We start from the raw sequence: 24,249 nt of genomic DNA, 5'->3' as shown, positions 1-24,249 counted from the left end.
GCTTAGTTCTTCCCAATTCAAAAATATCCCTGACTCCACAATAATTACCAAGTAATGTATAGATTCTTTACTCTAAATTCAAAGCATGTCCAGAAAACCCAAGGGCTCCACCCCAAAACTGCTAGAACTCATACAGGAATTCAGTAAAGCGTCAGGATATAAAACTAATGCACAGAAATCAGTTGCATTTCTATACACCAACAAGACAGAAGAAAGAAAAATTAAGGAGTTGATCTCATTTACAATTGTATCCCAAACCATAAGATACTTAGGAATAAATCTAACCAAAGAAGCAAAGACTCTGTACTCAGAAAACTGTAGAATACTCATGAAAGAAACTGAGGAAGACAAAGAAATGGAAAAATGTTCCATGCTTATGGATTGGAAGAACAAATATTGTGAAAATGTCTATGCTATCTAAAGCAATCTACACATTTAATTCAATCCCTACCAAAACACCATTAACTTTTTCCAAAGAAATGAAACAAATAATCTTAAAATTTATATGGAACCAGAAAAGACCCCAAATAGCCAGAGAAATGTTGGAAAAAGAAAACCAAACCTGGCAGCATTACCATTCAGGACTTCAAGCTCTATTACAAAGCTGTCATCATCAAGACAGTATGGTATTGGAACAAGAACAGACACATAGATCAATGGAACAGAACAGAGAGCCCAGAAATGGACACTCAACTCTCTGGTCAACTACTCTTCAACAAAGCAGGAATGAATGTCTGATGGAAAAAAAGACAGTCTCTTCAACAAATGGTGTTGGGAAAACTGGACAGCCAATGCAGAAGAATGAAACAGGACGATATCCTTACAGCACACACAAAAAAAGACTCAAAATGGATGAAAGACCTAACTGTGAGACAGGAACCCATCAAAATCCTTGAGAAGAACATAGGCAGCAACCTCTTCCTAGAAACATCACCAAAGGCAAGGGAAGCAAGGGCAAAAATGAACTATTGGGACTTCATCAAGATCAAAAGCTTTTGCAAAGCAAAGGAAACAGTCAACAAAACCAAAAGGCAACCAACAAAATGGGAGATTTATTTGCAAATGACGTATCAGATAAAGGTTTAGTACCCCAAATCTATAAAGAACCTATCAAACTCAACACCCAAAGAACAAATAATTCAATCAAGAAATGGGGTGAAGACATGAACATTTCTCCAAAGACATCCAAATGGCCAAAGAGACACATGAAAATGTACTCAACATCACTCGGCATCAGGGAAATCCAAATCAAAACCACAGTGAGATACCACATGACACCAGTCAGAATGGCTGAAATTAACAAGTCAGGAAATGGGAGGTGTTGGTAAGAATGCGGAGAAAGCAGGACCCTCCTACACTGTTGGTGGGAATGCAAGCTGACGCCGCCACTCTGGAAAACAGTATGGACGTTCCTCAAAAAGTTGAAAATAGACCTACCCTACCACCCAGCAATTACTCTACTGGTTATTTACCCTAAAGATACAAATGTAGTGATCTGAAGGGGCACATGCACCTCTATATTTATAGCAGCAATGTCCACAATAGCCAAACTATGGAAAGAGTCTAGATGTCCATCAACAGAAGAATGGATAAAGAAGGTGTGGTATATATATACAGTGGAAAACAAAAGGTTGCTATTTGCAATGAGAGGATGTAATTAGAGGACATTATGCTAAGCAAAATAAGTCAATCATAGAAAGACAATTATCATATGCTTTCACTGATAAGAGGAATTTGATAAACAAGACAGAGGATCATACAGGAAGGGAAGGAAAAATGAAACAAGATGAAACCAGAGAGGGAGACAAACCATAAGAGACTCTTAATCCCAGGAAACAAACTGAGAGCTGCTGGAGAGGAAGAGGGTGGGAAGGATGGGGTGGCTGGATGGTGAACACTGCGGGGGGCGGGAGGGGGTATGTGCTATGGTGAGTGCTGTGAATTGTGTAAGACTGGTGAATCACAGACCAGTACCCCTGAAATAAATATATGTTAAAAAAATGAAAATTCAAGAGTGCCCATGATCTGGCCTTAATGATTTCATCTTAACTTGGTTCATTCCCCTACACCAAACCAACCTATGTTATTTCCTGTTCTCTCAAATCACATAAAATCTCTGTATATCTGACCACTGAAAATTGTATATAGACATCTCACCTTCTTTAAGTCAGATTCTTTCCTTGATTTGATACATGGGTAAAAACTGTAACTCTTCTGAAACCCCACAGCATACGGTTTTACCTCTTTTGTGGATTTAATCTATTCTGAACAGTTCTAATATGGTTTAGACACATCTTAGCTCATTAATAATGTCCTTGACATCCTTATAGAGCTACATCTCATTTGAGTGTCTTGTAGGTGGTAGGTGCTCAACAAACTGGCTTTGGTGCAATACTAAATGAACACTTAAATGTTAGGTCATACTGGAACCTAACTCTCATGCTTGAAAAAAAAAAATTTAATGTAAAGTCAAACTAACTGTTTAAAGATCTTCACAATCCTCCCTAAGACTATAACAGAGTCAAAAAAACACTTTTGGAAAAATCTGATCTCAGTTGGCCCAGGTTTCAAGCAGTTAGGTCAAACTAGGATGGAAAATCATCTAAGTCGATAGTAATCATCACACAGTGACAACCAGTGTTAAAGACTGGGTGAAGTGCTTAATGGGCCTAAATCCCCTGGTTCCTACAAACATCCGAGGAAAGATGAAGCTATCCCACATTCTACCCTTGAGAAGACTGAAGCCAGGAGAAACTCAGCAATTCACTCAATGGTGGGCATCTTTCGAATGGCAGAGCCAGGATTCCAATGAAACTAAAAAAATAAAATAAAATAAGAATCTACTGTAAGACTATAAAGCTCCTTCTCAAGCAATTACAATAGGTTTTCATCATTTAATAGAGTTCTGGGGCACCTGGTGTCTCAGTTAAGTGTCTGACTCTGCATTCTAGCTCAGGTCATGATCTCAGGGTTATAGGACTGAGCCCCAAGTGGGGCTCCATGCTCAGCTTGGAGTCTGCTTAAGATTCTCTCTCCCTGGAGCATCTGGGTGGCTCAGTGGGTTAAAGCCTCTGCCTTCGGCTCATGCCATGGTCTCAGGGTCCTGGGATCGAGCCCCGCATCGTGCTCTCTGCTCGGCGGGGAGCCTGCTTCCTCCTCTCTCTCCACCTGCCTCCCTGCCTACTTGTGATCTCTTTCTCTCTCTCTCTGTCAAATAAATAGATTTTGGAAAAATAAAAAAAAAAAAGATTCTCTCTCCCCCTCTGCTCCTCCACCAACTGGTATGTGGATGTGCATACCCGCATGCTCTTGTTCTCTAAAAAAATAAATACAATCTTTAAAAATAAATAAATAGGGGCACCTGGGTGGCTCAGTTGGTTAAGTGTCTACCTTCAGCTCAGGTCATGATCCCAGGGTCCTGGGATCGAGTCCCACATCGAGCTCCTTGCTCAGCAGGGAGCCTGCTTCTCCCTCTGTCTCTGCCACTCCTACTGCTTGTGCTCTCTCTCTCAAGTAAATAAATAAAGTCTTTAAAAATAAAGAAACAAATAAATATAATATAAATACATAATATAAATATAAAACATAAATAAATACATAAATAAATAAAATAAAAGAACTTCATCAGTGGCATATTTCAACACTACCACAAATTTCTGAATCTATACGGCATGACTAGGGACTGGGTCCCTTTCCTAGTGACCTAATTCAGCCAGTGGGGCTATTCTGTGACTTGGTGGGAAAACCAGCCAAGAATACGCTGAATTCATGTGCCTATCTCTTTATCAGGGAGCACTGTCCACAGTGTAAGTACTAAATCACATTTTTAAACTTAAACAATTGTGGAATCCTTCAACTGATCATTATTCTTACAAAGAAACTTACCACTAGGTGGCAGAAGTATGCAGTTAACAAGGTGATTTTTCTAGTGTTTCATAAAGGAAGAGCATCCAGGCATTTTCCCACCCTTTTTCCAAAGTAATATAAAATAGGTTCTAAATTTTAAAATTATTCTCCCAAACTGCATCATAACATTTATTTTAAATATCATAATATACACAGATTTCAACCTTTTTTATATTCAACACTAACTATTCAACTAGCTTTAAACATAGAAGTAGAATCATACTATCAATGAATTAAGTAAAAAAAATACACTGTACATTAAGATATATTGATACTGAAATTTAAATTTGTGTTATGCTATATAAGATGGAAAAAAAACTTATTTATTTATTTTTTTAAAAGATTTTATTTATTTCTTTGACAGACAGAGACAAAGTAAGAGAGGGAACATAAGCAGGGGGAAGTGGGAGAGGGAGAAGCAGGCTTCCTGCTGAGGGAAGAGCCTGACATAGGACTCAGTCCCAGGACCCCGGGGATCATGACATCAGCAGAAGGCTGACAATAACTGAGCCACCCAGGCACCCAAAAAACTGCTTTTTAAATCATAAAGTTTGGAGTTCTTGCATTTTGTAATTTCTTTTTCTGTTTATTTGTTTCATTATGCTTGTATTTTGTTTCTAAATGTCAAGAAAAGGTTTCATATTCTATTTTACTGTATCATATATACATTTTACTTCTCTGCAAGTAACCCTAAGATTACCAATATGTAAAATGCAAATTGGGGAAAATCATTATATTTTTCTTTATGACATTTACTTTAAAAGCACAAGAGGAAGCCTGATATGCTTGATAAGAATTTTGAAGAAATAAACATAAATTCAAAATGTGATAAACATCTTGAAGCAAATTTGTAAAATTATCTATATACACGTGTGCACTCCTGATGACCTGTGTCCTGATTTCTATCTTTGGTGATCCCCTGTGGGTAGAAATTAAATTATATATGATGAAATTACTTATAACTATATATAATTATGTTATACTTTACAAATATATGGGCAAAACTATATAATGATCAAAATAATTCTGAGAAGTTAGAAACTACCTCTTGCATATGTTCATTTAATATGTACTGAGGAAGAAAATATTTTAATGATGATTTTTTATTGATTTTATTAAGCAGAAAATAATATCTCCATGTTTTGTATAAAGACCCTCTAGACCTATACAAAACTTTTGTTTTGGACCTGGGGGCTGGGGTGGGGGTGGTTCTAAACCGTCTGTGGGTCAGGCTGGGTGTTTAGTAGAAGAAATGCTTCACTCCTTCCCTGGATAAAACCCAGCCTGGTTCAGGCTTTGGCCAATTACATAGAGCATAGCTAACAGAATTGGAACTCCTTCCCAAAGCTGGCAATGAGTCCAGTGTCCTTACAACTGTTAGATAAGGCTTCTTTGGAAATACGCAAGTGAGCAAATGGTCATCAATATACAAGACCTCTAGAAGACATGCTGGCCCTGAGGTCTCTGTACAAACTTACATCCACAAAAAGTGAGGCAGCCTCACTTTTTTGGCTGCCCAGGGACACATCAGGATAATTTAGATCTCCTGAGAGTCATCTGCAACAGGCTTTCTATTTTCAAAGACTCTGCAAAGCAAAGGTCAAAGCAGACAGTACACAGGCTATCCTGGCTTCCATGTTTGCAAAAGCTGCTGTGTAATCAATCATTCATCTACACACATTAAAATAAAACCAAGGTCCTCTCCAGGGATCAGTGGGAAGAAAGAGTTGCCAGGGGATTATTTTCTATGGCAAGCACCAATTTATACCTGTAAAATAGTCTAGAAATATACGTGAAAAATAATTTGCAATATATCCACATGAATGAATTTCCTCATCTTTGAGCTCTGTAATGTACTGGATGCATTTAGAAATAAGTGAAAATTATACAGTAAGGTGAAGTTGTCTGGATGCTTGACAGGATATGAAAAGAACATTGCTCCTGGAGCCCTGACAGTTATTAGTTGATCTGATTCATGAGATGCTTATGTTCTACTCTAAAAATAAGTACAATAACCATCATAAAAATTTCTTTGAACCATCGTCACTCAGAGGTTGACAGGTATCAAACTGCATGTTTCAAATTCATTCCTAGAAAATAAAAGATTTAGAACATATAATGGTATCTTAACATAAGGAATCTCATTTATATGTAGTCTGTTGGAAGGATACAAAAACAATTTAAAATACAGAGAAGAAAGCTATGGGTAATTTAATTAAAAAACAAAAGTTTCAAAAAAATTTTTGAGAGCCCCTATTAGCTGCATAGAGTGGAAGAGAGGTCTTTATCAACTCCCCTCCAACCCCAACCCAGCAGGTGGTGGGTCCTCTATAAATACCCTTTGAAGGAATGGTGTGGCAAGCGCCATCTCAAGGAATCTGGTATACTAGCAATTCATTTCAAAAGAGATAAAGACAGAGATGACAGAAACTTGACCGGAATAATCGTGAGGGCAGTCCAATTAGCACGGGGCTGCCTGCCTCTCCAGGAGGTGAGGGAAAGAGGATAAATGCCAGGGGACGGGGACACAGACACAAGACACACACACACACACACACACACACCCAGTGTAAGGGCAACCTCCAGGAGCAATGAAAGGTTAGAGCTGGGACAGGTGCCCCCTCCGCAGCAGGTCCTACAGGAGGTCCCTGCTCTGTCCTTACCTCCTCCCTCCTTTCTTCTGCACCCGACGCCAGGTGGGGGCTCAGCTGAGGGTGGCTGCCGGCGCTGTCCTCACGGCCTTTGTCACATGCGGCTTGCACAGAATCCCGGGAGGTCACAGGCCCCTCTGCCCTTTCTTCACTGTCCACTGAGCTGAGGGACAGCGCGCTGAGGCTGTTGGGACACGCAGCACTTCCCGCGCCGGGGCTGTGGGGGCTAGGGGGCTTGGGCGTGGTAGGCCTTGGAGGGATAAGCGGCTGCTCGGCTTCGAACGTAAACTGGCCGCCAGCTCGGCGTTCCTCGGAGTCCTGGGCAACCGGACTCGACGAGGCGCTGGCGGCGCAAGGACGGGCACTCTCTGCCGCCCAGGAGCGTGGGGCTTCCAGAGGAAAGACGGCGGTGTCCACGTCCACCCGGGGGCTCGGGGCCCCGGGCGAGCCGGAGCCGGAGCCGGCGTGCGTGCCCGCGCACCTCCTCCACTCGCGCTCCGCGCTGGTGGACACGCGGCGGGAGTAAGCGTCGTGCAGCCGGCTGTGCACCTGCAGCCTCTGGCTCGCCTCGCCCGGCGAGGGCGCCCCGCTCCTGGGGCTCTCTTTCCTCCAGGCCGCGTCCGTGGCGCTGCTCACAAACCTCAGGACGCGGTCAAAGTCCTTGGCCCGCAGTGGGCTCTTCCAGCGCTTCGTCCTCCTCTCGGAGCCACCGAACTTCTCCGAGTCGGCCGATGAACTGCTTAGCGTCCGTCGGGGCGCGGGCTTTTCCTGCGCCCCCTTGAGGTCCATGAGATTTGAGGTGGACTTCCGCTTGAAGGAGCTCTTCTTCAGAAAGTTCAAGTTATCCGTGCTCTTGCTTTTCCTGTAGATGATGCTGTTGTTCTCGGAGTCTTTCACGAGGATCTCACACACGGTGGGCTCCTGGGGGCAGGGGGCCAGCGGCCGGACATGGCTCTGGGACCCTGGATGCTTGTCACCATCCAGGAGACTGATGCGGCCCAGGCCATAGGCACGGCGGATGCTTCGGGACCGATGGGTGCTCCTCTGGAAGGCATCATCGGCCTCCTCGGGGTCCGAGCAGTCCGACACGCCCCCTGGCCCTGCCTTCGGGGCATCACTTGCTGGTCCCGAGTTGGGGCACCTGCTGGTTTGCATTCCGATTGCAGCACCGTTTGAGATGGGTTTCCCCGGGTCACGTTCTGGAGGGTCTTCCCTTGGCACATCTGACCCCTCTCGGTTCTGAATTCCTTGAAGGACGGAGGACTTCAATTTTTTGAAAGATCCCATTTTCCGAAAGGAGGCAAGGGCATTCCAGGTAGAGGAATTTCCCATCAAGACCATGGAGCGGGGCCTCTCCGGGTTGGTGCCAGTCCTCTTCCTGCTCACGGAGAAGAGGCGCATGAGCTTAGCAGGGCTGAGTCTGGCCTCCTGGGCTTCTGCCTCCCCGCAGTAGCTGCTGCTGCATCCTCCATTCTGACACGCCGGGTAAGTCACCATTTTGGGGTCTTTGGGATCAGAGACAGAACACGGGATTGCAGCAAGTTGCCCGTGGCCATTCTGGGCTGTTGTCATGTTCTCGGGACTGTGAGTCCGTGGCCACAAGGCAGTAGGGTTCAAACCCACCTGCACATCCGTGTCCACAGGCCCCGGATGCAGACCTTCATCTCCCAGGCTGCTGCCAGCCTGGCTTTCACACCTGCTGTGCACATCAGGCTCTTCACTGGTGGCCACTGCCTGCAACACAAAATTAAAAACAGGTATTTACTTATTTTCCCCCACAGCAGAACTTCTAGGAACAGCGGCTTATTTGGTTTAAGAATTACGAAAACAAAAGAAGCATGCCTTGTGACAGGGCTGATCAGTTCAAAACTATTTTAAAATAAAAATTTACCTTTCCTAATTCATTTCACAATGAATTAAAGGGAAGAATGCAAATATACATGCCTTTAAAAAAAAAAGATAATTATGGGTTGTGCATTCAACGTAAAGGTAAATTCTCGAATCCACTGAAAGTTAGTTAACACTTTGGGAAAAATTGCTGGGATGAGGGTACCTGGGTGGCTCAGTTGGTTAAGCGACTGCCTTTGTTTTAGGTCATGATCCTGGAGTCCCGGGATTGAGTCTCGCATCAGGCTCCCTGCTTGGCAGGGAGTCGGCCTCTCCCTCTGACCCTCCCCCTTCTTACGTGCTCTCTCTCTCTTTCTCTCTCTCACGCACACACTCTCTCAAATAAATAAATAAAATCTTTTTAAAAAAATTGCTGGAATGAAAAATTGCTACAATGAGGCCAAGGCATTGTTGAACATTGGACTTCTCTTTATTTGAAGTAGAAGAAATTTTTGATTATCAAATAAAGACAGACACCAACAACTATTTCAAAATGTGTCACAGTGAAATATCAAACCATATTAAATTTAATACAGCTAATAGGCAGATAGAGTACTGTGTGTGCAAGGAGCTGTAGTAGAGACCAAGATGCTCTCAGCTGCCTACTGTCTATAAAACACCCAAACTCTACTGAAAGACAAAGTGATACAGGGACACATGAGTGGAAGGGACAAACTGCGGATGCATGAGGTCTGGCTTTGTGAAGGAAACTGCATTAGTGAGGGCTCTCTGTCAGCAGGATTCTTACTGGCTGGGGAATGGACAGGGATAAGGTTATAAGACGCAAAAATTCAAATTAAACAAAAGTTGCACCTTCTTTTCTCCTCCTCCATGCCCTGAAGCCCACCATATACCTGCGGTCCATGCTCTCTCCCCCAAGTGAAGATGTAGTGCTCTTTACCCTTTGCCCTTCAGGCCAAGACCTGCTCAGCATGCATGGGCCAGCTTAAATGTCAGTCCCTCTGTTCTCAATGAACGATTAGTCAATGAAGGAAGGTAGGAAGAAGTGTGATAATTACCATAAAGGACTACCACTCCCTAAGTGCTTATTACTACGTGTCAGGCCCCTGTACTAAGTGTTTGAAAAATGACGTGCCACTGACTATTCATACAAACCTGCAAGATTTTCATTTTACAGATTACCATTTTACAGATAATCAGATGGGCACTTGGGCAGCAGGTGTTGGGGTTCCTGCAGCTCTCCCTTCCAAAGCTTATGCTCCTCTCCACTACTTCAAACTAATAAACAAAGAGAGCCAGAACTGGGATATGAACCCCAAGTGTGTGACACCAAATTCAGTGCCTTATGACATAACCCCAACTCAAGTCAAATCCCAGATGCCCTTATGCCAGTCAAGGCCACTATTCCAAAGGCAGTATTAAAGACAAAAGAGGAAAAGGAGGAGAAAGTTGCATAAAAACCTTAAGGTTAGGGGCGCCTGGGTGGCTCAGTGGGTTAAAGCCTTTGCCTTCAGCTCAGGTCATTATCCCGTGGTCCTGGGATAGAGCCCAGCATCAGGCTCTCTGCTCAGCAGGGAGCCTGCTTCCTCCTCTCTCTCTGCCTGCCTCTCTGCCTACTTGTGATCTCTGTCAAATACATAAATAAAAATCTTTAAAGAAAACAAAAACAAAAACAACCTTAAGGTTAGGTCCCAATTTAGCTCAGTGCTCTCAAGCGCTGGAGAAAATGTTCTCACACAAAGAGGTCTCATCTGCTTCTACTCTCCAAATTCTCTGGTTGTTCATTTTTATTTACTCCTACATCAAATTAAGGAATTCCCAGGGAGTCACAGTCAAAGGGCTGATTCCATCTAGGACCAGGAAAACTACACAGATTTAGACCCCTGTAGTCTTTCTGATGATTTACCCAATTCCATTACTCAGGAGCCTAATGAGGCTACCACATGCCCTCTGCAGTTTAATGTTCTCATGGAGAAATCAGGAAGCCCGAAGAGCTGTGGGCATGAGCCACAGAAGCAGAAATTTGAATCATCCCGGCATTGAGGTTGGAGGTAAATCTCTAACCAGTTGCAAAATGAGTCTAAAACTGAGTACCACCTGTCCACCCTCCCTGTCACACCCTCCCCCACGGGGCTGTGATTGTATCAACTTCTCACAATCTTGAAACGAAGCAGACAGTTTATACAAATATCAAGTCCAGTCACGGGCACTGACCGATAGCATTTTACATAATAATAATAGCTTTTTTATGACTTACAGAGGAGCAGACATGACCGTTCTCTTGTCATCTGACTGGACGGAGACAATTTACAGATACTACAGCTAGAGGGCGCTACAAGACTTTTTATAACCAAGGATGGAAAAAATGTGTCAGGGGCCCTGAGGTCTCAAGGGGTCCTAGCAGTACTTGATTTTAACGCTGGGTAGATTGAGAATGTTCTATAACAGGCATGGGGGCAGGCCTACATTTTAAACTCAGTACCGTCCACATGAATCTTGAGTTAAGTCATTTCAGTAATGTGTGCTCCAGTGCCACCTATAAAAGATTAGGTACCAACATTTATGTATATGGCATATTAACCAATCAATTAATTTATGAACCTCTTAGGTATAAAGATCTGTGTAAGCCCCACTATAAACCCAAGAGAGTGACAAGGTGATAAACTGTTCTAGATGGGAACTTGGCATGAGCAAAGGAAGATCCAGGAACCTAATTTGATTAGGAGGCAATAAACTTGGGTGACCAGCTGTCCCAGTTGGCCCACTGGTTAGGTATTTTATAGGACATGAGACTCTCAGAGATGAATCCGGAGAAGCTCTTGCCAGACTGGGATGGCTGGTCACCCTACATTAGGTAGAACAATATAATTCGAAGGATGGCACAGTGTCATGTGGTAGTAGAATTAAGATGAAAACAGGTTTAGAAAAGAGGCCATCTCTTTAGTCTAACAATTTGAGACTGCCCATAGGTGTCATCTTCTTTGGGAATCTCTTCCTGATCCTCCTAAAATTAATTAAGACCCCTTACTCTGTGGATTATGGGCATCTCACCAAATTGCTTGGCCAAGACATATTTATAATGATAGGTTTATATGGCTGCCTTCAGAATAAGACTGTGAACTCTTTGAGAGTAAGAATGCTATGCAACACTTATATTATTTATCTTGATGTAAAATTGTATCAGTTATCCTGCCTTGTCAATGTCTGTCCCAACAAAACAATTCATCAACAATACCACCATATTTATCCAGTTTAAAGATGCTTAAATTTTATAACACTAAAAAGTCTAAGTATTTACTAAAACTTAAGTTTTAAGATACAGATCTAGTAAAATATACACAGACTTGATTTCTGATTGGGGCAACATGTTTTTTTTAAAAGTCCAGTGACTTACTATTTTGTTCATGCAGCTGAACAACATGATTGTTGTGTGCTGCTTGGAATGAAACTGAAAATCACGGAAAAAGGCTTTTCCTGGAATTTCCGAGAAACATACCAAGTAGCATTATTTAGAACTAATACTTTGACCTCTATTAACTAACAAGGGTTGCGATTCAATCAGTGGTTTTGTAGCAAGTCTTGTAAATTGTGGGAGCTCTGCCAGAGAGATTTATGAACAGAACTACAAGGAAGATTTTTAGATGGGAATATTGTGAAATCCATTGTCTACGAGCTGGATTCTGGGGTGTATGAACTTTAGAATAGAACATTTCTTTTCACTTGTAATGAGAATTCTTTGAAAACAACTATGACCAATAATTTTTTAAATAAGAACTTATAATACTTGAATTTGAAATTCAGAAATACATATCAGGTTAAATGTACACACAAGAGGGGTTTTATAATCTGTTCATGTAAATTATAGAAAATGTGACATTGGAGGAAAATATATTGAAATCTGAAAGTATAAAGCTTCCAAATCAGTGCTTTAGAATACTGCCTTAAGGAACATCTAACCCCTGTTTGTAAAGATTGGGGCACTGGAACCCAGGAGGTCTGAGAGACATACTCACTGTCAGCCACCACTGGTGAAAGCACAGTGGGGCTGGGAATCAGAGGGACCAACCAGGTTTGGGCCCCAGCAGTGCCACAAACTGGCCAAAAACCTGTTGGTCACCCTAGACCTCTACCTTTCCTTCCAGATCTCATTGGCCACCAAGTCAAAGAGATTCTCCTCCAGATCGCACCAGTCTGTGCTCAGTGTGGCTGCCATGGCCTTATTTCCGATCTGTAGTGCCTTCCAACTGCCTTAGCCTCCTGAAGAACATCCTCTCGCCTCCAAGTCCGGCCAGCGTCCTTCCCAAACACTGCCAGTGGAGTTCTGCCACTTCATCTAGCATCACTGGCCGCCATCTCTGAACCTCGAGAGGATGTCAGATCTCAGCCTAGCATACAATACCTCTCACTCAGGCTGTACGGAATTATTTACTGGGAGAGTTTCTCATACTGCTGTGCTTTGGGTTATTTCCTTGTCTGCTCTCAGAGACTTCCTCCAGCCATTTTTGTCTCTCTGTATTGTAGGGAAACACATTCCGGGGCTCCTCTGACAAAGGGCTTCTGGCTAAGTTGGTCAGTGGGAAGCACTGGTGGGAGACGATGCGTGTGGGAGAAGACGGACACCAGGACACTGTGTGCTCTACCGAAGGGGCGTCTTCCCCTCTCCCTCCAGCCGATGGTGGGACTATCTTCCTGTTGTTGTTCATCTGAGTTCCTCACTCTCTCCTCTTCTGTTTCAAGTCTGTATAAACATAATCCCTATTTTAGATTCTCTTTGTCTGAAATATCTGAAGATGTTTCTCGTTTCCTGACTGATAAATATGTGCTTTGCCTAATAACTTTCATTAATTCACATCAACTTTTCCCCAAGAGGAACTCTTTGCTTCCTATCCAGTTCAAAGGCCCCTTCTCTGTGGGCTCTCTCACACATCGCTCCATTTACGCATTTACCATACTGCTCTGTAATGCTGGTTTCACAGTCTCCTTTCTCTGCTAAACTCTGAAAAGTTCTATTAAGTCCCAAACCAGGTCTTACTTAACTCTGTATTCTCAGCATTCAGTCAGTTATTGAATGAATGACTACCACTTCTTTGGCATGGTGCGTCACATATATATGCGGGGCTGTGTCATTCTTAGCCGTGAGGGCTGTCCTAAGCATTCTAGAAAGCTAGCAGCATTCCCAGCCACTGCCTTCAGTGATACTATTGGGAAAAAGAAATAGAATGTGAAAGAAAGCTCTGAACACCAGGAAGTTTCAGAATGGTTTCTTGGAAACTACTGAAATTTATCATTTTTAATCATAAAACAGTGTTCTATGTATGTACTGTTTGATGATACTGATAAAAAAAAATCTTTAAAATGATAATATTGTTAGCAGCTAATTTGCTGTGGTAGAAATGCTCAACTTAATCTCTATGTTCCATTACTTTAATGGTATCTAATTTTGTAGGTGTTTTTTAAACATTCAGTGAAAAAGAAAATATCATAGGAATGTAAATCCTGACATGTTAATCGCTACATATAGTTTTTAACTATTAATACAGATATTTCATTTTAATATGCAATCATATTTATCTTAAGTTTATGAATCTGAATGCTCACATTACATAAATTATATATCTGAGTTAATAGGACAATGAAGAATTTTATAAACATTTCATAACACACTTAAAGTGTTTTCTAATATTAATGTTGAAATGTATATTTGGGTAACATATACTTCCATCTATCTGTCTCAATGTTAATCATCAAAATTTGAATAAAAATGTCCGAAGAGGGTCCTAAAGTAACTATGATTATTAGGAAAGCGATTTTCTTCTGTAAAATTACATTTTCTGTTTAAAAATATAAAATGTTTCTTCTATAAAATATGTCTTTGAAATATTTAATGCAACCCACACTTTAGTATTTTCCCTACTCTTAGTTCAAAGAAACTATTTCAACTTACTAAGTGTAAAACAAAAGGGAATTAACATAAATATTAAGCTGGTACAACTCTTTATAAATCTCTTTACCCAGGAAATTACAGGTAAATGCATTCATACTTGGGTAGAGAGTAAGAATCTCTATTTCACACCATTCTCTATTTCATACCATAAATTAGATATATATTTTTTGTGTAATCTGAGTACCCAAACTCTTAACTTTTATAATTTAAACCTAGATGGGTGTGTTAAAAAAAAAAAAATCACATATGTGTAGCTAAGACATTCTGATAAATATTAATTTCAAATATTTGACAATAATAAATGCCTAACTTTATTACAATTATATAGATTTTATTGTTACAGTTTAGGGATTGATAAAAAGAAAATACTGAGTCTTTCTCATATGCTGAACTTCCCCTTTTGATTTTCCCTCTTTCTCTTCCTGTCAGGCCTTTTCCTTCTATTATTCGTTCCAATAGCTTTCCCAGAGCCTTACTGAAATCAAGACCCTGAGCAGAAGCTGGAAATTCTAGCACCCCACATTTTATGAACAGGCTGTATTCTAAAAGTACAACAGACAATCTGGTTCCCTCACAGACTCTGTTCATCAAACTTTATTTATCTAATAATATGGCCACTACTGAATTTAACCATAATTTATAACATTTCCATAGGAAAATGTACCTAAGATTCAATTGTGGGTTCTAGATCCAGAGAGGAATCTGCTTCCCACCCCCCAATTCTCACAGTCCTTAATATAAGACACTCTCTCTCTCCTGTGCAACACCATGTACCCCGTCTGTCAAAGGACGAATATCCCATGCCCACATATCTGGTATCCCTGGGTCTCTTCTGTTGAAGAACTGGGGAAAGATACCTCAAAAAAGTTAGAGCTTTGGCTTCATTTAAATATCCAATCACTTAAGTGTTTAAAAATGGAAAGTGTATATAAAAAGGTAACCATGGATCAGACTGAAATCACTGTATCTTTGGGAAAGGTGTCAATTTCAAATAAGCGTGGGACTGTCTTGGCTGGCCTTATCTGGGTTACTAGGCTAAACCACATTCCTGTGGGTGAGATGGGGTTTCCCAATGGGGACAGGTGTTTGCTCTGTCAGTTCCATGGGGCGGAAGGGGAGGAGAAAATGAGGATTTGCCAGGGCAGGTCTTACCCCAAAGAGAGGAAAACCTTCCTTTGATCTCTGAAACGGGGGGTCCGTCAGGTCTAGTGAGACATGCTCGGGGTAGGTCTGGATCTGTGGAACAGCGGATGTGATTTCCTGCACTATACTGCCCTGCCGTTGCCCCAACACTCAGCAGAGTCCCAGCCTCTGAACCTCCCTTCCTCCAATCCCATTTTAAACCTCAGAGCTGAAACAGCTTTGGAACACTTCGGGAGAATCACTGCTAAATTCAAGGTGTGAAGACAGCTTACCCTGATTTCCTACACCTCGTCCCCTGTCCACCGTCTTTCTCCTGGTGAATAAGACTAGAGCAGTAACCACCAAAGTTCATGGTTAGGACTACCTATGTCTGCAACCAATGCCAAAACTGATGTCACCACAGAAACTGGACTTCCTTGCACTTACTCTTCAGAGCAAGAAAGTTTTCCAGATGGATGGCCCTAATCTTGAAGGCACTTTGAAGGTCACTGGAGCAAAAACAATGTTTCTGCTTGCTTAAGGCAGGTTGAGCAGAACCTAGAGCCATGCGTCATCAGACTCACAGCCTACAACACTTGGTGCAGGCTGCAGAGAAAACCCTCTCCAAGGCTCGTTGCAGCTTGTAAATACAGCGTTTGGGAAAACATACTTACTAACTGCTTAGGAGAGTGTATCTTTGCATTGTATTTTCCCTGCATTTTTTTTTCTGCTGAAGTTTTTTGTTTTTGTGTTTTGCGTGAAATATGTTTCTAGGCATAGAACCACAATTTGTAGCACTGCATGCTGGGGAAATAAGACAAAACTTTCCACTCCATTTCTCTCCAGCCACCAAACAGGTTTTCAGTTGGGGATTGCCGTAGCAGCCCATTCTGCCATCATTAAGGACAGAGGTCTGGGAAACACTTTCTCCCTTATATTTGCTTTCTGCATTAAAGCAATTGCCAAAATGCCTTACATTGTCTAATTTAAATTATCTTCTTCTAATTGAACTGACATTTGGATATGGTTTCCCTGTCAGCTCTTCCCACCTCTTGGCAGATATCCTCCTTGCTCTGTGCTGGGTAGCAATGTGCGATGACCCCACTGATGAACTAAGCCAGTAGTGACCAGCTGACTGTTCCTGAGCAGAGGCCCCCTGTCTTACACCTCAGCCCGTGGGACAGCACGGCCCAGCCCAACAAGGGCTGATCTGTGGCCACTTTGTTCTAGAAGGAGGCTATTCTGGTGAGTCCATCCTCACAGGACCTCTTCATACCTCTGGGGCATGAAGAATTAATGCTGAGGACTTCAGACATTGTGCTGGAACAGAAAGAAAACTTCCTGCTGCTACTGGTGGAACCCTATTCTCAAACTCTCCCATGGCTCAGAAAAGCAAACCAGCCACAACTACAAGGAAAACCTGACAGAGGGACGGAGGCACAGAACCCTGGCGAGGAAGACTCACAGTGGAGAAAACGGTGCACAGCTCGAAGGCTTTCATTCCCGCTCCCCAATTTCTCTGCACATATCTGTCCTCCAAAGAGGGACTCAGTGGCAACTCTGAGGGCTCCTAGTGGCTTCTTTTGAGTTTGCCATTCTTTCCCCACACAAAGATTTGTGGCCAGAAGCTTCCATAGGATCACATGAACTTCTCTCTCATCACTTGATTTATCTGTTTAGGGTACCTGCTGTGGGAAAGGGCACAGTTCTGGGCGCTCTCCGATAGCAACCCTATGCACACGGCCTCTAGTGGCACACCATCTACTCTCCCCACTGATCAACTGTGTCCTGAGGGGGCAAGGCCATGCTAAACAGCCTTATCTCTTAGAATCTTGACCCCTCAAGCACCACCCACCCCCCACGCCAGGGATTTTTCTTTCCTTCCATTTGCAGTTCTGTCTTCCCAGTCAGGTCTGTCCTGTCAGCCTGCCAGGCCTCATAGCCCATCAACTTGACCTATGCCTCTGACACTGTGCCCATGAGAAGACGTGGCCATCACCAGGGCCACACCACTCTTTCCTCAGCTTCTTCACCTGACGTGATGTTCTAGCTCTCACAACCCTGACATTTCTGGATGCCTAACGGAGCATAACAGGAACAGGTATCCGACTCAGGAACACCCCGGCCTCAAATCCCATGGACACAGCTCCTCCAATACAGAGCTTAATCGTGTTCTAAAATATGTCAGATGTGGGACACCTGGGTGGCTCGGTCGGTTAAGCTGCTGCCTTCGGCTCAGGTCATGATCCTAGGGTCCTGGGATCGAGTCCCGCATCGGGTCCCTTGCTGCTTCTCTCTCTGCCCCTGCCTGCCACAATGCTTGCTTCTGCTCGCTCTCTCTCTCTCTCTCTGACAAATGACAAAGAAATAAAATCTTTTTTAAAAAAAAACTAAATAAAAAAAAGTAAAATATGTCAGATGCTCGACAGGGCCTGAAACAAATGAATACTATAGTCTGTCTTTTGTGCAAAGTTTAAACAGTTTAGTTGGATGTTAAAACAACAACCACCAACAAAAAACTAAAGAATAATAAAGACTTAAGTATCAGGAAACTAAAACGAGGAAAGCGAAGTAAAGGTCACCCTCTTGAGTCCAGGCAATTAGGAAAGGAAACAGATGTGCCTTCGGAGAGGAGTCGCAAAGAAGCCAGGGCTGAGCAGCCGAGACCCAGGGAGCAGCCGTCTCGGTAAGTCCGTCTCAGAGGGTTACAGCTGAAGCAGGTTGGGTGAGAAAGGGCATCAAGCTGAGGTCTGGAATTCCTAGGTTTGGACTCTTTGCCTTTCACTACCATTGGGAAGCTGGGCCGGTCACTTCCCACCCCATCCTCAGATTTCCCAATGTGATCTTCACATTTTTTTCAGAGTGTTTCATGAGGTTGTTATGAGAAGCAAATGCATTATGAGCAGAATATTCCCGCTGAAATTTAACTATGCTTGACACCTATTTAACTAAGCATGACACCTTTCTTTTAAAGCATACATTTTATAGTTACAGGTTAGTATAAAAATGGCTAGTAGGAAATGAAATTCCAGCTCAAAATTTCTCGATCAGAAAATGAAATACTCTGTTAGGAATTCAAAGGACTTACGTCTACTATATATATATAGGCCTATTATATCTCGACTTAGGCCAAAGTGAGGGATCCCACGCAGTCAATGGAGGTGCAGAAAAGGTACGTACATATGTAAGTCACTGCTTTGTGACCCACAAATGGAAACACATTCTGCTCCCTATAGCCATCCTGCCAATTCAAAGGTCACTGCCAGGTGGACATGTAAGGACCAGCCAAGGAATACCTACCTATATGTGGGTATTTATCAAAGGAGGATCTGGAACCAAAATATATATTAAATTCCATTATTGCGTTTTAAAATCAGCCCTAACTTTTCTCCATACACATGCATAATATATGCTTTAGGACTCTCCCTTACCCTGGCAGTGAGATATAAATAACAAGATGTCTTGAAATTTTGACAAGTAGTATTCTCAACATCAATTTAGGAGCCAAGTGTGCAGAATTTAAAACACATTTTCCTGTAAGATTCGCCTATCATCTGCCCAATCTCCCTTAACTGATAATGTAAACAATGTTTCCAATAGTAATATGACTGCTGTATTAATAACTGAATTATTAGTATATTAAACTAATTTAATAACAGCAATTAATAAAAAAGAGAAACCTAATTTCTTTGGCTTAGCGGCTCAGATGGTAGAAGTAGAAAAAAGGAGAGAAAGAAAACTTTTGTCCCCTATACGAGAAAGGCCCTTGAGATATTTGGAAATAGGAATGATTGTCTTTGGCGTCCTCTGACCTCCCTCTCTTCACACCCATCCTCCGTGAGCTACCCACCCCCACCCCCCCACCTAGGGCATGTTCTATTACGTAAGAGCTTACTTCTGCCTCTTGGCCACCTTCCTCTGGTTTCTCAGGCCAGGAATGTCCTTGATGCCGTGGAGACGAGGGCAAAGCCACGTAGCCCAGCACACGGAAGAAAACCCGCTGTCCTATCCTGAGCTGTAACCCGCTACCCCACCAAGGTCAGGCCCGCTATGGAGCCAGCAACCCTACAGCTCACAGCGCTTGTATCCATGGCATCTGGAGCTCCTGAGCTTGTCTTGCTTGAATGCTGCTTCCCTGGGGGCAGAGCTTTCAGGGCTCAGGGACAAGGAGTGGGACAGCCCAGCAGTTACTTCTTAGGGAGAAGGTTTGTGAGTCAAAGCCTGCCTTTCATTTTTTCAAGACCCGCCAAGGTAGCTGTGCAAGTGTGTGCTTTGATGTGACCAATTTAACTATATTTGAATTTCATTTCAAAACAACCCTGTTTCGCATCTCCTCCACAAAAAAAAAAAAAACAAAAAAAAACTGCCAAAGCCTGCTGGTTCGTTTCTTTTCTAATTCTAATTTCAGCACTGTAATGATAGAGCAGTCAACTCTATAGACCCCAGCAGTCTTACCTAGACCCAGGGCTCTGATGCAAGAATCTGGCAGTTTGGCAAGAGTCAGAGCCTCGAGAGCCTCTGAGGTGGTCACTTACGCAGCACAGGGCCACATGCAGGCAAGAACGCCTGCAGAGTCCACTAAGTCTGTCCTCACCAGAGTGACTGCAAATTAGAAAGAAACACTGATGGCCTCAATGTAAATGATGTTCCTGTGGCTTGTTTCGGATCTTTGTCTTCTGAAAAGAAAGTACCCCCGTGAGGCTTCGTTGTTCGCTCATTCATTCGTTCGTTCATTCATTCATTCATTCAGTAAATGCTTCCTAGGTTCATTCATTCATTCATTCATTCAGTAAATGCTTCCTAGGTTCCTCCTGTCTGGCTGCTGTTGGGGGAGATGCCAGGAGTAGAGCGGTGAACAGCACACATCATCTCGGCCACCACAGACCTTTCTCTAGCTGAGGAAAAAGACACACTAAAACAGCACGTGGCTAAACGGTATGGGTCCATGGACACATGGATGTGGATGTTTTTTAATAAATACAGTAAAATATGGTAAATGTATCTTCTTCTTCTTGTGATTTGCTTAATCACATGTTCTTCTCTCCAGCTTACTTTATCATAAAAATACAGTATAATTGGAAGGGGAGATGAACCATGAGAGACTATGGACTCTGAAAAACAACCTGAGGGTTTTGAAGGGGTGGGGGGTGGGAAGTTGGGGGAGCCAGGTGGTGGGTATTATGGAGGGCACGTATTGCATGGAGCACTGGGTGTGGTGCAAATAATTAATTAATTAATTAATTAATTTTAAAAACGGGAAAAAAAATAAAAGCTATTGTGGAAATAGAAAAAAAAAGAATACAGTATATAATACATCTAACATACCGCATGTGAATCAATTATTTAATGTGCTCAGTAAGTAAGGCTTCTGGTCAAGAGTAGGCTACTAGAAGTTAGGTTGGTGGGGGATCCAAGGTTATATGCAGATTTCTATGTTGGGGGTCGGGTGCCCCTCAACCCCGTGTTGTTCAAAGGTCAGCTGTACAGTAAGCAACTGTGATGAACTCTGCATTATTTTGACACCTGAACTAGCCTCCTTCCCGAGGTAACATAGTACTAGGACCTGACAGATGATCGAAGGTGGAGGGGACTGAGCTGGCTGGAAGACGGTGAGCAGGGAGAGGCTACAGTTTATCCTGAGCAATGGGGACCCATCAGCAGCAGGTAACCCACGAGGATCTGGAGGACTAGAGACTGAGGAGGCAATTACATGGCCACCGGGCTGAGGCAGCAGTGGCCTGGACTCACATGGGCACTGTGAGATGGGGATGGGGATGGAGACATTATTCCGTGGCCTGTTGACCAGCTGGGTGTGTGGCATGAGGGAGAGGGAGTCAGTGTGACTCCGGGTGACAGGCTGGCACAAATAGCAGTGCTGTTTACTGAACTACCCAGACCTACAGGGGGGCAGATCTGGAGGGAAGACGAGGACTTCTGATCCAAATGTGCTGCCCTTGCATCATGCAAGTGGACACATCCGGGCAGTAGCTGAAGATCAGCCTGGGCTGAGAATGGGCAGGAGGGCTGGGCTCTGGAGTTGCAGATCCGAGATGATCCTATCACTCTGGAGGAGGACTAACATGAGAGGGGGTAGGAGAAGCACCACTGAGTGACAGCTAGAGACGAGTGGCCTAGAAGAGGGACCTGAAAAGGAAAGAGCATAAAGTTTAGAGATTCAAGGTCAGGATCTAGAGCTCCAGGAACGTGAATGCCGATACTGTCAATGCAGGATGAAGGTTGTCACTTCATTTTACTGACCGGCCCTTTCGGCAAGAACTGTCTTTTTGCCTTCAATTTGCTCGCCCCACAATCTAATTTTAATAAAAACACTGATATTTTTAAAATAAAAATGGAGTGAAGTTAAGGTCTCAGATAGCTCTCCACCTGAGACTGTCTGGCTGTCTACCTGTCCAACTGAAAGCATCATTGTGGCTTAAGAGAAAAACCTTTAAAATACCTACTGGTGATACGGCTGTGATCACTGTGCATTTCCAAGTTGAATTCCTAAAATCTGCTTGATCCTAAGCATAGTTCTTGCTCCCTTAAGCTGGGAATTAGCAACGTTTCTCCCTGCATCACTGTGACAGTAGATCTCCACATGGGAACTGGGATCTCACCAATACTAGGTGAGGCCCAAGAAACCACATTCAACATAGGCCTCCTCCGCAGAACTATAATCATGTCATGAAACAACACAAACATTATTAGAGTCCTATCTTCCAGGAATTTTGTGAACCTTTGATTAAACAAAGCAAAGCACCTCTATCCAATCTTCAACAATGGAGTTGAGATGATTCCTCTCTTAAGACTCCCAGGTGACTTCAAATTGCACCAAGCACACTAATTTCTGAAGAAACTTGAGTTTTTCTTAGCTTTCTTGTTTCTACATTTGGAAACATCCTTTTTCAGACAGCTAATGAAAACTATTTAGGTAAATGCCATTGGTAGGTATTTCTTTTGGCCTCTGGATTCTGTAAGAGACTTAAGATGCTCATGGACTGAGAAAGTCTGGGGGTCTTCTGAACCAGAGAGGGAAGCCTATTTGCAGCTAAAGATCGATCTGGAAAATGCTCCACCCCCACCAGGCCTTTCATGCCTGAGTCACTGGGAGCACAAGTTCAGAAGCCAGTGAGAACGCCATCCTGAGAGGAAGACGAAATGGCTCTCTGAAAACTCAGACTGTCACTCCCCATCCGGAATTCTAGTAACGCTGGGCGGTTATGAAATTATGCTCAACCTCCAGTCTTCCTCCAGCACATTTTCTCTTATTCCACAATAGAACAATATGCAATTGGACCCACCATGCATCTAACCAACAGGAATATGGAGCATGTGTCATTCATCCTGACTGGCAACTGAGCCTCTTATAAGCAATCACTGGTATACAGTTGCTTCCTCCCCATTTTGAGAGGCCATCAGGTCCTTGATTCTAAACACAATCAACAACTCAGAGCCTCCCTTGACATTAACTGCTTTCTTCCAGCTTGCTGACAAAGGAATTCCAGTCTCAAAAATTATTGGCAGACAATAAGAACGAGGCTTGCGACTTCCTAGCTCAAAGTTTTTCCACAACTCCCCATCAGGCAATGCTGCTCAAATATTCCTCTAAATTACTCCTGATAATATCATTCAGTGAGAGAGAAAGTCTTTATGCCAGGTTTTCTCAATGCTCATAACCACTGAGGCTGGGCCCTACGATCACAGAGGAGAAAAAGAAGAAGCCAGCGTCTCTATCAGGTAACCAGCTCCTCACACCTGAGCCTTAACTCACAGCAGTTGCCTCTTGCTGGGGGCCAGGGAAAGCCAGTTCACACCTTGAGGAAGGCTGAGGGAAGGAGGTCACTGAATGCAGAAAATTTAAAGTTCCACGATTTATCTTTACAAGTCATACAAATTTTTCATTGCTTTCAGAAAGTTCATTTTTATGAAAAACAATGTGTTCCACCTTATAGCCATTAAGGATGGTTTTTACCCAAAATACAGAAAAAGAGCAATGACTAGTGAGGATATGGAGAAATTAGAACCACTGTTTCCTGTTGTGGGAGTGGAAAATGGTACAGCTGCTATGGAAAACTAGAGGCTTCTGGAGGCTCCTCAGAAAGTTCCAGAAAATTCCACTCCTAGAGATATACCCAAAAGAACTGAAAGCAGGACCTTGAAGAGGTATCCATACACCCATGTACTTACTATCATTATCCTCAGCAGCCAAAAGGTGGAAGCAGCCCCAAGACTGACCATCTACAGCTGAGTGGATATACAAAATGTGGTATATCCGTACAACAGAATATCATTCAGCCTTTAAAAGGAAGGAGATTCTACGCTATGCTACAACATGGATAAACCCTGAGGGCACTAAGAGAAGTGAAAAGGGCCGGGCAGGAAAGGTCAAATACTTCATGATTCCGGTCACACTGAGGTACTAAGAGTAGCCAGTTCATAGAGACAGAAAATAGAATGGTGGTTGCCAGGCAGCTTGGGGGGTAGAGGAGGAATGGGGAGTTGGTGTTTACAGGGTAGAGTCTGAATTTGGGAAGACGGAAAGATTCCGGAGATGGATGGTGGTGACGATTGCACAACAATGTGAATATTGTGCACTTAGTGTCACTGAACTGTACAGCACAAAATGGTTAAAATGCTAAGTTTAATAACATGCATTTTGCTACATTTTTAAAAAAATGCTCTGGCTTAAAAAACAAAAAACAAATAAATAAATAAAAATGAAAAACCAGTTTCAAATTTACCCATTAAATGAATTAAAAATTTCCAAAATATATTTGA

General features: G+C 42.9%; 2 protein-coding genes across 7 annotated transcripts in view; one reads left to right on the top strand and one right to left on the bottom strand.

Moving 5' to 3' along the window:
- Window positions 1–14,231, top strand: part of LOC116574587 — a 36,269-nt gene extending 22,038 nt beyond the window's left edge. The window contains exon 2 of the mRNA XM_032315397.1: window positions 12,548–14,231. Within this exon, the coding sequence (XP_032171288.1) occupies window positions 12,548–12,658 (111 nt within the window). The 3' untranslated portion in view covers window positions 12,659–14,231. The remainder of the gene's footprint in view (window positions 1–12,547) is intronic.
- SPATA13 (spermatogenesis associated 13) overlaps window positions 1–24,249 on the bottom strand; it is a 338,234-nt gene that overhangs the window by 75,808 nt on the left and 238,177 nt on the right. For all 6 annotated transcript variants that reach the window (XM_032315382.1, XM_032315384.1, XM_032315380.1 and 3 more), the window contains one exon: window positions 6,570–8,291. In XM_032315382.1, the coding sequence (XP_032171273.1) occupies window positions 6,570–8,291 (1,722 nt within the window). The remainder of the gene's footprint in view (window positions 1–6,569; window positions 8,292–24,249) is intronic.

This window comes from Mustela erminea, chromosome 15, assembly GCF_009829155.1.
Source record: "Mustela erminea isolate mMusErm1 chromosome 15, mMusErm1.Pri, whole genome shotgun sequence".
Taxonomy (NCBI): domain Eukaryota; kingdom Metazoa; phylum Chordata; class Mammalia; order Carnivora; family Mustelidae; genus Mustela; species Mustela erminea.
This window is presented reverse-complemented; position numbering and strand designations above follow the sequence as displayed.